The 17188-nt window shown below is 46.4% G+C and overlaps 1 protein-coding gene and 1 pseudogene across 2 annotated transcripts; both read left to right on the forward strand.

Moving 5' to 3' along the window:
• Window positions 1–3948: 3948 nt before the first annotated feature.
• On the forward strand, window positions 3949–4123 carry LOC119037260 (ATP synthase subunit epsilon, mitochondrial-like; annotated as a pseudogene).
• Window positions 4124–12164: 8041 nt separating this feature from the next.
• On the forward strand, window positions 12165–16565 carry RIPK3 (receptor interacting serine/threonine kinase 3). Of its 2 annotated transcripts, none has more exons than XM_037129485.2 (10): window positions 12165–12371; window positions 12582–12722; window positions 12850–13159; window positions 13626–13771; window positions 13897–13943; window positions 14151–14318; window positions 14783–14868; window positions 15107–15472; window positions 15600–15660; window positions 16222–16565. In XM_037129485.2, exons 1-10 carry the CDS (start codon window positions 12352–12354, stop codon window positions 16368–16370), a joined length of 1494 nt encoding a protein of 497 aa, XP_036985380.2. In that variant the 5' UTR covers window positions 12165–12351; the 3' UTR covers window positions 16371–16565. The 2 variants fall into 2 exon arrangements, with proteins under 2 accessions (XP_036985380.2, XP_053510841.1); XM_053654866.1 differs by having other exon boundaries at window positions 14154–14318.
• Window positions 16566–17188: the final 623 nt, after the last annotated feature.

Consider the following 17188-nt stretch of genomic DNA (forward strand, 5'->3'; position numbering starts at 1 on the left):
TTCTTGTCTGAGAAGCTTTTTATCTGCCCTTCAATTCTAAATGATAGCTTTGCTAAATAGAACAATCTTGGCTGTAGGTTTCTGCTTTTCATGACTTTTCATGACTTTGAATATTTCTTGCCAATCCCTTACAGTCTGCAAATTTTCTGTTAAGAAATCAGCTGACAGTCTAATGGGAACTCCCCTGTAGGTAACTAACTACTTCTCTCTTACTGCTTTCAAGATTCTCTCTTTGTCTTTAACCTTTGGCATTTTAATTATGACGTCTTGGAGGGGGCCTCTTTGCATTAATCTTCTTTGGGACTCTCTGTGCTTCCTGGAATTGCATGTCTGTTTTCTTACCAAACTAGGGAAGCTTTCTCCTTCATTTTTTCCAATAGATTTTTAATTTCTTGCTCTTCTCTTCTCCTTCTGGCACCCCTATAATGTGAATATTGGAATGCTCGAAATTGTCCCAGAGGCTGCTTACACTATCCTCAGTTTTATAGATTTTTTTTTCTTCTCATTCTTCTAACTGATTGTTTTTTGCTTCCTTATGTTGTAAATCAATTTGACTTTTGGCTTCATCCACTCTACTGTTGCTTCCACTGTAAATTTTTCTTTATTTTCATTAGTATCCTTCATTTCTGGCTGGATCTTTTTTATGCTGTTGAGGTCCTCACTAAGTGTCTTGAGCATCCTTATAGCCAGTATTTTGAACTCTACATCTGATAGATTGCTTATCTCTTTTTCATTTAGTTCTTTTCTTGGAGTTTTGATATGGTTCTTTCATTTGAGCCATGTTTCTTTGTCTCCTCATTTTGGCAGCCTCCCTGTGTTTGTTTCTATATTACGTAGAGCTGCTATGACTCCCCGTCTTGGTGGTGTGGCTTAATGTAGTAGGTGTCCTGTAGGGTCCAGTGGTACAGCCTCCTTTATCACCCAAGCTGGGCACTCCAAGTGTACCCTTCATGTGCTTTGAGTACACCCTCCTCTTGTAGTTGAGCTGTGATTGCTGTTGGCAGGTGAATGAAAGGGATTTACCCAAGCCAGTCAGCTGCAAGGACTGACTGTGACCACTGACCACCAAACTCCACCCTCTGTGGAGGATCAACTGTACGGGGGCAGGGTGGTAGTTCTTCAACATGATCTGTGGCTGTCCACTGGGTGCATAGGCTCTGGGGTTTCCCAGGTGGTACAGGCCAAGGTCAGGCTCCACCTGTCTTTTGCCCAGGGTCAACCTACCTGAGCTATAAAGCAATCTAAGGTTGCTACTTGTGCTGGTCTTGGAGATTCCCAGACAAAGCCGAACCTTGAATCTAGGCTGGCTGCTGCTAGTGCCGGGCCTGTGGTCACTTAGCAAGAGGTACAGTGGCTTGGAGTTCACTGAGGCCAGCTGATGCTTGTTTGAGAGGATTTAGAAAGTTGTGAAGCACGAGCCAAGACCAGCCATTCATACAGAAAAGTCACATTTAACAGGGCAGGGCAAACAGTACTAGTCAGGTTGATGGAGGCTCAAATATGGTACCTGCCTGCCAGCTCTATGGCTCTGGGTGGGGGAAGGTCCAGAAAAGGAACAATGGCCTCTGCCCACCTTTCTAGCTATCTAGGGGAAAGCTGTCCCCCAGCTCTCACTTTCATGCCAGGCACATCACTTCCTCCCTGTATTGCCTGGTGACTTACAAACTGCTACCGCAGTACTGGAGTTCAGAAGGAGTGAGTCTGAGTAATTCTGGGTATGGATTCTTTAAGAGGAACAGCTTAGGACTCTAGAAGTTTCTTCCAGTCACTCAATCCCCTGGCTTTTGCACCCAGAAGTTTTGGGGACTTATCTTCCTGGTACTGGAACCATGGACCAGGGGCCCTGGTGTGGGGTTGGGACTCCTCACTTCCAAGACATCCCTCCCAAATTTTATCCACCATGTGTGGATGTAGGGCTAGCCCATTCCACATCTCCACCTCTCCTACCAGTCTGGATAGATGTGGTATTTGTCAAACTTCCGTTCAACTTGATTTATGATGGTTCAGAGTGATAGTTGTTCTATAGTTTAGTTGCAATTTGATGTGGTTGTGCAAGAAGGCAAGCCATGTTTACCTATGCCACCATCTTGATTGGAAGTCCCCTCATCATCTCTTTCTTTGTTGAAGATTTTATTTATTTATTTTTAGAGAGAGGGGAAGGGAGGAAGAAGGTGAGGGAGAGAAACATCGATGTGATCAATCAGTTGCCTCTCACACAACACACTGACCAGGACTGAGATCACAACCCAGGCTGAGGATTAAACTGGTGACCTTTCACTTTGCAGAGCGACACCGAACCAGCTGAGCCACACTGGTCATGGCTATCATCTCTTTCTTAAATTCCTCCGTGGTCTCCTGTTTTCTCTGCCTCCAGACATCGCCAACTAAATTCACACTCTAATCAGCCACTGACTTGATCTTCCTAAATCAGAGATCTGATCGTGTTACAACACAGATCATAACTTTCCCACAGTTTCCAATGTTAAAACAAAGCAAAACCTTTAAACTTTTGGCAGAGAAGAAGTTGAGAAGGCACATCTTCAGGTGAGAATAGTGACCACTTAAACATTCTTGATGCTCATTTGAGCTACTTGTCTACATCCACACCTAAGCTACAGGGCTGGAAGGCACCCTCTTCCACCCAAAAGCTGGTCTAAGCTACACAGACTCCCTGTCTTTAGTTCCCCTATCAAAAGTGAGTCAATCTAACACTTTTAAAATGAATTTCCTTAAAAGCTAAGAGAAAAGATCAAAGAAAATATGCACATACACACAGATACACACCATAAACAGGGATGTCTGAACCTTTAAAATGAATAGGTCTGTTTTAATATAAAACTAATACCTATAAATATAAAACCATTTATAAATGTAGAACTGTTTATCTAAAACTTTTAAAAGAAAACAAGAGAAAATCATTATGACCTTGGATTAGCAAAAGTTTCTTATAGATGACAACTAAAGCACAATCCACCAAAGAGAAAAACAGAATATATAAGAAATTTTAAAATTTAATAATAAGAAAACAAATGATTCAATAAAATATGAACAAAAACTTTGAATAGACACTTATCTAGGAAGATGTGGATGACAAGTAAACACATGAAAAAAGGCTCAGTATCATTACTCATTGTGGAAATGAATATTAAAATCACAATGTGAAGCTTATTAGAACATCTAACATTGAGCACACCAAGGGTTGGAAAGGATATAGAACTTGAACTGTCACATTGCTAGTGGGAAAGTCAGATGGTACAACCACTCTGGAAAACCACTGAACAGTTCCTTCAAAATTAAATATGTACCTACTGTGTGATTGAGTCATTCCACCCCTAGATATTTACCCAAGAGAACTGAAAGCATGTGCTCATATAAAGAGTTGTACGTGAATATTCATCAGGGCTTTACTTGTAATAGCCAAAAATTATTGTCCATGAACAGGTGGATGGATGAAGAAATTGTGGTACAATGGAATACTACTCGGCAATAAAAAGAAATGAACTATTGATACACAACAATGTAAGTGAATCTCAAAACTAAGTTGAGTGAAAGAGGTCAGACAAAAAAAGAATACATACTATGTGATTCCATTTACACTAAATAAAAAATGTAAACCAATCCGAAGTTATACAAAGAAGATTAGTGGTTGCCAGGAAAGGGGGAATGGCACAGAAGGGCAGAAGGGAAGAATTGGAAAAGGGCACAGAAACTTTTAGGTGTGATAAATGTGTCCACTATCTTAATTGTGATGGTTTCACAGACATATACACGTGTCAAAACTCATCACATTATACACCTTCAACACGTGCAGTTTATTGAAAGTCAACTCCACGTCAATAAAGCTAAAATATTTAATTAAAATATCTAATTAAAAATTACTAATAGTCTTACTTGATTCAAAAATCCTATTTCCCAAGTCACACACTGAGCTGACTTTTACGTGTTCTCATGATTCCATCCAACATCTTGGTGGTGGTGTTCTGGAGACAGGCTGGACTCAGCTACAACCTATACTCCCAGAACTGTGCCAAAGCAGAGAGATGCACTGAAAACAGAATTCAAAACACACATCGAGAAGACTTCTGGCAGCAGCACGACAATTGTGAAAGTGAAAGAGGAATAATCTTGAAATGCTAAAGCTTGAAATGCTACATTTTCAAGGTGAAGACATGTGGACACATGTTATGGCAGATTGAAAATGATCTCACTGTCTTGTTTATAGATGGGCAATGCCAATAAATTGACGTATGGTGTAAAAAAAAAGAAGTCCTGCTTCTTGATTCTTTCAAAAAACTTCACCCATAAAGGGAAGTAGCTGAAAGAGCATAGATCTGGTTTAAAACCCTGTTCTGCCACAAAGTTGTTTATGACCTTGGACTGGTTACTTAACTACACAAAGCCTCCCCCGTTTCTTTGTCCATAAAATGGGGCTAATAATAATCTTCCCCACCAGTTTGTTGTTAAAATTTTAGTGAGATAACAGGTTAGTGAGTCCCTAGCCCATTCTAGATGCTGGAATACATAATGCCCCATCTCCAAGGGAGCTAGATTCTTTTTTTGTTCCCTTCCTTTCCCCTCCTTTCCTCTTTCCTTCCAGATAGGGAGGGGTCCTAGTCACAAAGACATTCAGAGGAGAAACAATGAGGAGGAAGCAGAGCAGAGGACTTGGAATGCGTCGCCCTGAACACAGTGCCTGAGACCAGAACTTGAGACTTCCTGGAGGGTGGTCTCAGGGATCGGGAGGGAGCAGAAAATGGAAGTCGGGGAAGGAGAAAATGCCAATAAAAAATGTGCAACTGATGTGGAGCTCAGCCCAGCCAGAGCTTCTCTGAAGACCTGTGGAATGCACCTTAGAAATGACCCTCTGAAGATCAGGAGGCTGAGCACAAACCCATGTCCTCCACGGGGTGAGGGATGCACTCAAAGCATTAACTTTCTTCTCCTCTTGCCACATTTCTGTCAAGTGAGAGAGAAAAATCGAGACCAGGACTCTGTCTGGGTCACTGGCAGGGTCATGGGACCATTCACCACAGCTCAGTTCAGATCAAAAGTGGCCAGAGAGCTTGTGACATGGAGCACCAAAAGCAGGTGATTCAAGCCCAAAACCCAGGCTTAGGTTGACAATGTAATCTGCTCAAGTTTATTGAGCACTTTTGTGCCAGGCAGACAGCGCAAAAACTAGAGACCCCAGATTAAAACCCTCTCCCCTCAAGACTCCTCCAGCAAGGACACTACTGACTTCTTCAACTTCCTGCCTTAGAATATTGTCTGGGAGAGAGAATACCTGAGGGTGTGAGCCATTAAAGGCACTCTGGGAGAAAGGGGGGGCATGGGAATTTCCCAGGAGAAGGGAAAGCTAGCTATTCACTGAGCAGCACAAATCATTTTTCTCTTCTCCACAAATAAAGTGAGAGAAATGTTCCTCAGATTGGAAACTTGATTATGGTTATTGTATTAATGCCTATCACTGATTAAGCACGTGATATGTGTCTGGAAATGTGCTGTGTTCTTTTATGCCTTATTTCATTTCATCCCACAGCAACCCACTCCAGTAGGTATTCTAATTAACTGTAGCTCAGAGAGGCTGAGTAACTTGCTAAATGTCAAACAGCTAGTAACTCGTAGAGCCAGAACTCAGTCCCAGGTCCAGTGACCCAAGAGTCTGTACTTTGACCATTGGGCTGCGCAGCTAGCGAATCAATCTGAAGCAGTGGCCTTCCCCACTGGGAGGAGAGAGGCTGGGAGAACATATTAACTAGACACAAAAAGCAAAGGGAGGAGGACTCCACATTGATAGAAGGCACACACTGGTTGTTGTATGTGTGTGGAAACATCATTTACAGCTGCACAAAATCTTTTTAGTCCCATTGTGCAAAGGCAGAATGAAAAGAAGTTACCCTTCCCAGCCTCACTTGCCCGAAGTGTGTAGACAGGAAATGCAGGTTCTGCCAATGGGACACCATTTCAAAATGTGCTCTGTAAAGAAACAGATGACAGGCAGGGCTCCATCTGGCCGGGGCCAGTAACCCTAGGGGCACCAAGTTCTCTATGAAAGCATCAGTCTCAGCCTTGCTGAGGAAAAACAAGTTAAAAGGGCCTTTTGCCCTGCTTGGAACGCTGAAGGAGAAGAGCATGCCCTGGGCACTAGAAGGGGCTCCCAAAGAAGGAACCCTACTGGTTCTAAACCCAACTCCAGTGGATGTGTTTGGTGGGGATTGGTTCCCACAGCTCCAAGAAACTCTCTGACACCAGCAGGGTGTCCTACAGTTCAACTCACTTCTGCTCCTGTCTACATGGAGAGAGCATCAGATCCTACAGGTTAAGGACTCAATCCTACAAGACTGACACCACCCTTCAGATGTCAATCACAAATCCAGATCGTCACCTGCAGTTCGGACCAAGTGACCATAGATGGGAGGTTCCCACGACCTTGGCCTTGAGTCCAATTAATTTTCTAAAGCGGTTCACAGACTCAGAGAAATATTTTCCTTACTAGATTACCGGTTTATTACAAAAGGATCTAACTCAGGAATAGCCAGATGGAAGAGAGGCATAGGGCAAGTTATGTGAGAAGGAGCTCAGAGTTTCTATTCCCTCTTCAGGCTTCATCCTCCCAGCGCCTCCACTTACCTGTTCATCAACCTGGAGGCTCTCTGAACATTATCCCTTTGGGTTTTATGGAGGCCTCATCACATAGGTGTGATTGAATCATTGGTCATTGGCAATTGATTCAAACTCCAGCTCCTCTGCCCACCATGGAGTGGGTGGGACTGAAAGTTCCAACTCTCCAAACACAAGGCTGTTTCCCCTGGCGAGCTATCAGCTTCTTTGGTTACCTAAGCAGTTTCCAAAAGCCACTTCGTTAATATAAAAAAGACACTCCCCCGACCACTTTTCACAGGAAATTCCAAGGGTTTTAGAAGGTCTGTTGCCAGGAATGGGATAAGGCCAAATATATATGTCTAATCATAAATCACAGTATCACAGATGCCTTCCCCAGTGGAACGTTTTCCCCATAACTTCTCTGCTCAATGTCTGGGGTTTGTTATTTGACTTTTCCAAGTTGAGCACAGCCTCCAAAAGTGACAGCTCATTTGCCCACAGTTGCACCCTTTCCTTTTCTGATCAGGGTTTGTTTTTCGACAACTGGAAGCAGAGATAAGGGTTTCCCTGATGAGTAAAGCAGACTTGCACCAGTGGGTGGGTTTTGCACAGCCACAGTCAAAAAGTGCTTACCACTTTAAGTTTGTCTTTCACATCCAGACAACAGCAAGGTCTTTTTATTTCTTCATCTGCAAACTTGACAATTGGTCCAATCTCACAGGCTTGTGATGACTTAGTGGAAAGTGCTTTGTGAACTCTCAAGTGTAAAAAGACTAGCTTTCATCATTGTTGATGATATGATGATAACGGTGATGCATATGAAGGGAGAAAAAATGGTCACTCGGCCAGTCTGAACTCCTCGCCTTTCCCAAAGTTCCACTGTGGACTTTGCTCTTTTGTTCTTGACTGGATTCATCTTTCCTAAGACTAACAAAGTCCTGTTCATCATTGGGCCACCAAGGGCTGACCAATCAAGTGTCAAAGGTGAAGCCAGCAGGCCTATGTAGAGCTTCAGGAAATCAAGAGGGAACAGCCAAGAGTAGATTTCCTGCTAGAACAGTGGTAAGTGGCGCAGGGGAGCTGCTGCATCTCTGGTAATGTCCTGGGAGTAACGAGGAGGCTACATAACTTTCATGAACTCACTTTAGGAAAGTTAGAAAATACAGATAAAAATATGAATATAAAATATAAGAAAACAAAATAATTTGTAAACTTACCAGCTATTACTTGGGATATTTTTCTATTTGTCCATTTAAATATTTTACAAATATAGCCCTGAATGGTGTGGCTCAGTGGATTGAGTGCTGACCTGAGAACCAAAGGTTCACTGGTTCAATTCCTGGTCAGGGTATACGCCTGGGCTGTGGGCCAGGTCCCCAGTTGGCAGCTTATGAGAGGCAACCACACATTGATGTTTGTTTCTCTCCCTCTCTTTCTCCCTCCCTTCTCTTCTCTCTAAAAATAAGTAAATCTTTTTAAAAATGTACCTAGATGTGGATTTCTTTATATTTATCCTTCTTGGTATACATTGTGCTTTCTATAAATGTGGATTCTTGCACTTTGTCAATTTTTGAAAATTCCCAGCCATTTTTTTTCAAATATTGTCTGGCTCCCATTTTTTCCTCTTCTCCCCTCATGGGGATCCATCCATTCTGATAGTTTCTGAATCTCCTAAGTCTTTTACTCTTAATTTTTCTATCTGTTTGTCTCTCTTTGCTGCATTCTGGGAGTATCTTCAGATCCATTTTAGCACACTACTTTTCTCTTTAGCTGTATCTTGTGTTTAACCAAGCATTGCAATTTTAATTTTAATGGTCACATACAATTTGGGGGATTTTGATATTCTGTTTTTTTCTAAATCTATCTGGGCATTTTTAATCATCTTTTGTTCCTCGGTCAGTTTTTATGCTCCATCTTTTATTCTTTAAGCATTTCACAATAGCTTCTCTAGATTATCTGATTATTCCAAACTCTGGAGTCCTGAGAGATCTAAACCTGTTGATTATTGTTCCTGGTTATTCACTCTCATCGTGATTTGAATCCATGTGTGTTTTGTAATTTTTTGATAGTTTTATATTTGGCTGAATCTAATCCAGAAGCCTGGATTGAGGTTGCTTTCCTCTAAGGAGGACTCGGTTTGCATCTGCTAGACTCCAAGAAGCATTAATAATCTGGGGCCTCCCAAATTTTTCCGTGTATGGTTTATTTGATCAAAGGAAAAGAGAGCAGGTCTCACATGGAAACTAACGTTTTTATTCATTGTAACATCTAGGGCTGCAGCCTAGACAGGCTTCCTTGTAGGTTCCCTCCGCAAGCAAGTGGACTTTTTCCCTTCCACTAAGACCGTAGCCTCTTTGAGGGCCTCAGCTTTGGGGGGAATGGGGTGTCTCACATTTAGCTCTTCTATCCTCCTAGGCCCTAGGGCTTACTGATTCTCTCCCAACCTCCCACACCCCCTCCCTGTCCCCAGAGCTCTAGGTTTCTAGTTATTTGACCTCTCTGTTTATTTGCTATTTACATTTAGTTTGGGGGTTTCTATTGAATTTTTCTACCTTTTGTTTTGTATTGTTTTATTTTGTTGGTTTCAGGGGGATGCCCTTGGGAAATTACTTTGAGAGAGCTCACTAAGGAAATTTTTAAATATCTATTTGTCGTGCTTTATACAATATAGCATTTAAGTTTTCTGCTACAGAGAGCTTTTGAGAACTCATACTACTGGAAGAAATTTTTAAGCAAACAAAAAAAAGTGATTATATGGTACACATTGTTTTATAACTTGCTTTTTTCCCATTTGATATGTGAAAATCACCTGTCATATAAATAAATATAGGTCTAGAGCATCATTTTAATGACTATGTAGTCTTCTATTACAAAATTTATTCAGTCTTTTTTCTTATTATTGGATATTTAGGGTTCTTTTTTTCACTATTTTAAACGACATTTCAGTTAATATCTTTATAGCTAAATCTTTGCAAAATCATTCTTTCCTTCCATTTTAAGTTTTTATAAAAGTAATATATACTGCCCTGGCCAATGTGGTTCAGTTCATTGGAGTATCGGCCTATAACTAGAAGGTTGTGGGTTCAATTCCCAGTCATGGCACATTCCTAGGTTATGGGTTCAGTCCTCAGTCAGGACACATGTGAGAGACAATCAATTGATGTTTCTCTTTCACATCAATGTTTCTCTCCCTCTCTCCCTCCCTCCCACCCCTCTATCTAGAAATCAATAAGCATGTCTTCAAGTAGGGATTTTTTTTAAAAAGTAATATATGCTAATATAAAATATTCATACACTAAGGAAAATGAAAATTCTCTGTAATATTTTTTGCCATCATCTTAATGAATAACAGTTGATCTATAACTGAAATCTCTTAATCAAACAAAAGGTGAGAATGACTCAGGTCTAGAATATGAAGGAAGAGAAACTACACCCTCTGCTCTCCAACCCTCACCCCAACAACCAGGAATAGGGAGCCAGGGCGGGTTCCTAGGGACGGCCTGGAGGTGACCAGAGACAATCAGGAGCAGAGAACTACAGGCATGACAGACACCCAAACAGAATCCAAAATCTGGAACAACTAGGGTCTGGGCACCAGGCCTCAGGAAAGGCCCAAGCTTCAACATCTAGGAATCAACTCTGCCTTACTAGTCCCCTCCTGCTAGGAGCAGAGGCTCTTTTCAGGCACGCACTCCAGGCTCCCATTCCTGCCCCTCCTTCTTTTAAAGGGACTTGGTTTATTTTGAGTCAAAAACAGTACAGACTCTAACATTATCCCCAACCGCATGCTTTACAGTGGCTCCCCCATGATTCTCAGGGTCTTGTCCCAATCTAAGAAATGCAGCCAGGACTTTAAACACCTCTCTACCGCCTTCCTGTCTGTTCTCCTCAAATGGAGCTGAGATGGTGAGCCCAGGTTCTTCTCCCTAGACACAGTCATGAAAGGAATGGCACCCTCTCTGATGGCTCTTAGCTCCCAACCACACTTTTCTGAGGACCTGCCGCACTTGCCTTCAGAGTCTGTGAAATACCATCATATCTCTATAATAAAGTCTAATTCTGACGTAGTCTGTCAATGTGCAGGTGAGAGCCCCCAACCGTAAAGAAGCCCAACCTCCTTTTTTCTCCCAATGAGTATGGAGCTCTAGTTGAGATAATCAGCATCTTAAGGAAGCCCCAGAAGTTTTGGTTGTTCATTTATCAATTCAATTCAACAAATATTTGGCATGTATTGACTAAGATTTTAAAAATTCCTTAAACAGCTCCAAAATAGCATGGACTGACCCCACCAGGATTCACGGGGTGGATTCTGGAGTTCTCAGTTGCTCTAAAAATCACAGTTGACTACTGGCCACTTGTACTCCATCCAGCAAAGCCCATGGACCACTGAACAGAATGGAAAGTGCATACCAAGATGAGTACCTTCTGGTGAGAGCTGGCACATGACCCACAGGTATGGGTCTGCCTGCGAAGGACTGAGCACCCAGAGCTGGCTGTTCCATAAGCTCCAGCCATGGTCAAGCCTTGCATGGGTAAAGTAAGTTTTTGTCTACCCTCAACCCCTAAGGCTCCCGAAGCTCCTGAGTTCTGCAAAGCCCTTGTTCAGAGCATATGCCTGTGGGAAAGCTATGTTAACCAGGGAATGTGCATGGGAGGAAAAGCAGGGAGGCTCCGAGGTGCTTCCACTGCAGCGCACCCCTCCATGTCAGCAACCCTCCAGCAGGGCCGTTCATCTAGCTGGCCACAGCACTCTGGGAGTAGGTCTTGGTCTTGACAGCAGACAAGTCACTACCAAGGCCAGGAGCTTTCCTCAGTGACAGCAGCTGTCAGGGATGAGGCAGGAATACAGACAGGGACCCTTCAGCACACTGTTGGGCTCTTCACACCTTCCTCAGCCACTTTCACCCCCCACTGAGTGGTGCAGCCCTGAAGCCTGTGTGAAAATAGGAAAGCCTGGTGGCTGGAGGCGGGCTCTGAAGTTCCACACTGGCTTGGCCAAGGTAAACTGTCAGCGCCCGTGTTTCTTATCCATAAAGAAGTCATAAAAGCAGTATCTATGCCCTTAGGGCTGATGTGAGAATTACATAGGCTCATGTATGTACCCGGCACATGGTAAGCATTACAGAGGTGTTAGCTCTGATCTTAGGGTAGCTGTGGGAGAGCAGAGCCCTGGGACCAGGAAATCTGCCTCAGCACCATCCCACCCCCAGCCCAGGCCTGGCAGGTGGCACAGCTGGGAGTCCTGTGGGAAAAGAGAGAGACACCAGCTGTTGAAGTGGGTTCCCGGAAGGTGAGGACACCTTCGTGCCAGCCTAAATGCCAGTGACACCTGACCAGGCTGTGGTATAAGGCAGCTGTTCAAGGAAATGCCAATGAAAAAAGACAAGCAATTGCTGGGGGGCAGAGGGGCATAAGGGGATTAATTGTAATGCAAAAAAATACAATAAAGATTAAATTTTTTAAAAAGAGAAAGAAAAAGACAAGCAACACGCTTCCGTTCTGCCCAGCCCCTTTGGGGCGGGACTGCAGAAGCAGGCGGAACTTTAGAGGCTCCAGGCAGTTCTTGTAAAAGGAAGTTATTCAGTCACTCAGGGTGAGGAAGTTGAATCCGTGCAGTGACCTAAGTGGCCTAGAGACTGACCCTTCTCCCCACCCCAAGACCCCTCGCTATCACAAACCCCACTCCCAGAAGTCACTCCATTCCTGTGAACTTGCAACTTCCTGGAGTCTCTCGCCCCATCCAACCTGATGTCCTGCAGCAAGATATGGTGAGTGGAGAATAAGACACAGGATGCCCTTGGACTTGCTCAGGGACCAGCTTGGTGCCTGTGCTGAAGCCAGGGGACAGCGGGACCCACGGGGGAGGCTATGGATTGTACCAACCCTTCTGAGTCACAGGTGTCATTGTGGGGAGAAGTTGCAGGAAGCAGCAGGGACTTGGGGCCGAGGCCAGCTGGTGACAAGGCCCCTTCTCTCAGGCTCAGAGGTACCCAAGCCTCCCTGGTGCCCACTGAGGTATTAAAGAAAGTGAAGCGCATCGGACAAGGTGGGTTCGGCACAGTGTTCCTGGCGAAACATGAGAAATGGGGTCGTCGTGTGGCAGTCAAGATCGTGAACTCGTGAGTGCCCCAGCTGTTGCCTGGACAGCGTCTTGCCTTGGAGGCAGGCTGCTGTCCTTGGGGCCTGAATGGGGAAGGGAGGGATCTGCCCAGCCGAGTGGGACCCCAGCTCTCTTGTGGAATATAGGAAGGTGATATCGAAAGAGGTGAAGGCCATGGCCAGTCTGCATAGTGAGGACGTGCTGCCACTGCTGGGAGTCATCGAGAAGCTGGAGTGGGACTACGTGTCTGGGCCAGCTCTGGTGACTGGATTCATGGAGAATGGTTCCCTGGCGGGGCTGCTGCAATCCCAATGTCCTCTGCCCTGGCCACTTAAATGCCGCCTGCTGCAAGAGATTGTGCTTGGGATGTGTTATCTGCACAGCCAGGATCCTGTGCTTCTGCACCGGGACCTGAAGCCCTCCAACGTTCTGCTGGACTCAGACCTGCACGCCAAGGTCAGCCTACCACACACCAGCTCAGCCTCTGGACAAGGCCCTGCCCCAGAGCTGCTCCAGACCCACCCACTGTAGCATCTGCCACAGTCCTGTCACAGGGTGTCCTGTCTACTGAACACCCTCAGCATCTTCCTCTGGACAAAAGGCTGCCCAAGTGCCAAGGCCCACCCAGAAGCTTTAGCCTCTACCACGAGTGATAGAGACCCTGACCACAGCACCAGGACTTCAAAAAACCCATGGCTGACAGCTCAGGAAACTCAGACCTTAACCAAGCCCAATAGAGGGGGGACCCAGACCCCCAAACCAAAGGCCCCATTGGTCCCACTGTTCCCCTAACCCTCCACACCCCCTTCACAAGGCTGGATCTGTATCTCTGGTTTGCGGTTGGGGTGGAGGAAGAAAGGGATTCTGGAAGCTGCCTGCCTCTGTCCATCCCCTACCTCTTCCTCCTTCCCTTCCTTTGCAGCTGGCAGATTTTGGCCTATCCACATTTCTGGGATGCTCACGGTCACAGGCAGGATCTGAGGTGTCAGGAGGTACCCCAGACTACTTGGCTCCAGAACTGTTGGCTGATGTAAACCAGAAAGCCTCCATGGCCAGTGATGTCTACAGGTAAGGTACCCATGCTAAATACACACTCCCAATTTTTACACTTCTTGAGTCCCTTCTAGGGGAAGGTATACTAGAGAAGACTTTTGCCAGAATTGGGTTTGGTCTCACTTTTGTGTCTCTGGCAGCTTCGGGATACTGATGTGGGCAGTGCTCGCGGGAAGAGAAGCTGAGGGTAAGACTTTAAGCACACTCTGGGGTCCTTAACCCAGGTGACCTCCTCCTGAAAGTCCCCAAGCCCTGTTCTTCCTGCTACCTGCTCAGACTGTCCTATTCCCTCTTCACCTCCCCTTGGACTATACTCTCTGCCCCTTTTCATGAGGTAGCAGGTGGCCCCTCATGCCCTGAATGCTTTTTCTTTGTGTCCCACACACCCACACAGCAGTGACCCAGACATCACTGGTGCAGACAGCTGTGTATAAGAGAAAGAACCGTCCACCACTGACAGAGCTGCCTCAGCCTGGCCCGAAGACTCCAGGCTTGGAAGTACTAATGGAGCTAATGCAGCGCTGCTGGAGCCATGAACCCACGGACAGGCCTTCCTTCCAAGGTGAACTGGCATTTAACTGGCAGCTGGCTGTAGCCTGGATCTGTCAGCTGGACGCTCTCCCTGGGAAAGGAGTTTTGCTCACCTGCACTTGCCTTCATAGTCTATGAAATACCATCATATCTCTGTAATAAAGTCTAATTCTGATGTATTCTGTCAATGTGCAGGTGAGAGCCCCTAATCGTAAAGAAGCCCAACCTCCTCTTTTCTCCCAATGAGTATGGAGCTCTAGCTGGGATGATCAGCATCTTAAGGAAGCCCCAGAAGTTTGGGTTGTTCATTTATTAATTCAATTCAACAAATATTTGGCATGTACCAACTAAGGTCAAAAAATTCCTTAAACGGCTCCAAAATAGCATGGACTGACCCCACCAGAATTGAATAGAAACCCTGACCATACCAGTAGGACTTCAAAAGACCCATGGCTGACAGCTCAGGAAACTCAGGGCTGTCTGCCTTCTCTCCAGAATGCAGACCACGCACTGAGGAAGTCCTCTGCCTGGTACGAAGTGGAGACGTAGATGGTACGAAGATGGATGCTGCCGTCTCCAGAGTGAGTGTCCAACACCAAACCCAGCCCGAGAGCTGAGCGTAAATGGCACCACATGGCGCCCCGAACCACCCAGCAGCTTCCTACTGACCACTGTTCTTTATGCCTTGACCCTCATGCCCACTCTCCCCACTGCACTCCTGAATTCCCAGACAACAGGTTATGAACCAAGAGACTCCTTCCTTGAGTTTGCGCTGGCTCTGCCGCCTCCACACCCAGCACGCTCTCCCTGTGCTTGCAGGTGAAGAAGTTCCTGTCTGAGCGCAGAAACAGCAACGAGTGGTTGTCTGCCCCTGAGCTAGGCCTGGGCAAAACAGAAAATGATGGCCCTGGGAGGCCCACAGGAAGCTTTGATTCCACCACGGTCTCTGACATGCTGGACAAACTGAATCTGCAACAGTTCCCCAGCTCTGCTCCTGAAAAATATGCAAACCTTCCTGAGAGGACTGAGGCACAGAAAGAGCAGGTTCCGCATGCCTGGACGGCAGGCATATCTTCTGATTCAACAGCCCAACATCCCTCAACTTCAGAGACCTCATCATTCAATGACCAGAAGCCCAACCCCACCTCAGCTTGGATGCCAGGTCCTGGACCCCAAGGAAATCAGGTGAGACTCTGACAGGACTAGGGGATGCATATTCTGTCCCCTTTCCAGGGAAATCTTGGGGCCAAGGGGTTATGGTCTGGAAACAGGCCCCAAGACAGACAGACTGAGAGTGCTGTATTGTTCACAGGGGCCTGAGAGATGTGACGCCAACTGGCCTCCTAAGGAGCCAGGGACAAATCCAACACCAGGTACCCACTTCCCACTCCTTTTCCCCTACCCAGCTCCTCTACCAGCTTCATCCCCAGGACTGTATGTAGATCCAGGGCACCTTGGGGAAAAGCAGGGAGAGAAAGGACTAGAGGCCATCTACCCCGCACCTTCTCATTTCATACCTGAAAAAAACTGACACCCACTGGGACTGGATCCTGCTGAGGTCACAGCAAAGCCTGGATTTGTCCCTGGGCCTTCTGGCTCCCCAAGACCAGCTCTATGAACCCCCCAATTCCATTTTGGTAGGTTAGTCCATTTGGTAGGCCTCCCAGCAGAAAAAACCCAAATACCAGAGTCAGAAACACCAGCCGCCACCACTCTTGAGCTTCTGCACACCCAGTTCTGAAAGGGAAGCCAACAGGGGAAAGGCAAAGGCACACCTAACACCTACCTTCCCTGGGAGGCCGTGGGACCCCATCTTTGCATTTCCCCAGGGTGAACACGAGGTGGCGCTGCCCCTCCTACTCTGCGGCTCCTCCTAACTGAGGGACTGGGAGGGACAACCAACCCTCAAACTAACACCACTATTTCTCTTAAAGGGCCATCGCATGTTACCATCCACAACAGTGAATACGTGCAGATCGGAAACAACAACTACATGACAATACCAGGAAAAACTACTTTACCCACAGGGAAATGGCCGCCTCAGGGTATGGGCAGGGGCTGGCAGCATGCCCCCCACAAGTAGCTTTGAAAGAAGTGACACAAGAACCTGATGCCTGGACTGGGTCACAGAGCCAGTATCACGAGGACAGGAATTGAGGAAGCCTCCAAACTGCCCCTGGACTTGAGGCAGCTAGCCAAGACTTTCTTTGAGAGCCATCAGGCCCAGCCCCGGAACTGACTTTGTGGCCCCAGCAGTCAATAAAGTGGTGGAATTTTAACCAAAGTGCTACGCAGGAGGCTATGGGTAGAGGAGGCACCGCAGTCTCGCTGACAAAGGAAGCAGGAGGCTGAGTCCTGGGGGTGGGCCATGTCATGGCACAGGAGGTCAGGGCCCAGCCGGAGGCAGGAAGGAATCCAGGCATCTCGGAGGCCTGGCTCCTGGGGCCCCTCTAACCTCAGGGCAGAGCACTTCCTCTAGAGCAGGCGAGCCCCCACCCTAAACCCAAACTGTGGGGATGAATGCTGTGGTGCCACTATCCTCCTCCTGTTTTCCACGGGGCTTCAGAGCTTCCCCAATGGGGCACTGGGGAGGGGAGTCTCCATGGGAATTTGCAGACCCCAGCCCATCTCGTGCCCTTCAGGAGAGCCCCTCCAGTCCCTCGGAGGGGCCCAGCCCTCTAGCCATCACCTCCCTGCACCACACACACACACACACACACACACACACACACACATCACTTCTGACGTAGGAGTCTTGGTTCTCAGCTTGTGTCTGGAAGGCTATGGCTCCTCACAGCAACCACAGACATGTCCCCTCCCACGGAGCTGGAGATGGCGGGAGAGTGGACAGTTCAGCTGGGGCCACAGCGGTTGCTGTCCCGGCACTAGAGGCTAAGGGGA

The sequence above is a fragment of the Artibeus jamaicensis genome, unplaced genomic scaffold (genome assembly GCF_021234435.1).
Source record: "Artibeus jamaicensis isolate MK-2021 breed Jamaican fruit bat unplaced genomic scaffold, CSHL_Jam_final contig_887, whole genome shotgun sequence".
Classification (NCBI taxonomy): domain Eukaryota; kingdom Metazoa; phylum Chordata; class Mammalia; order Chiroptera; family Phyllostomidae; genus Artibeus; species Artibeus jamaicensis.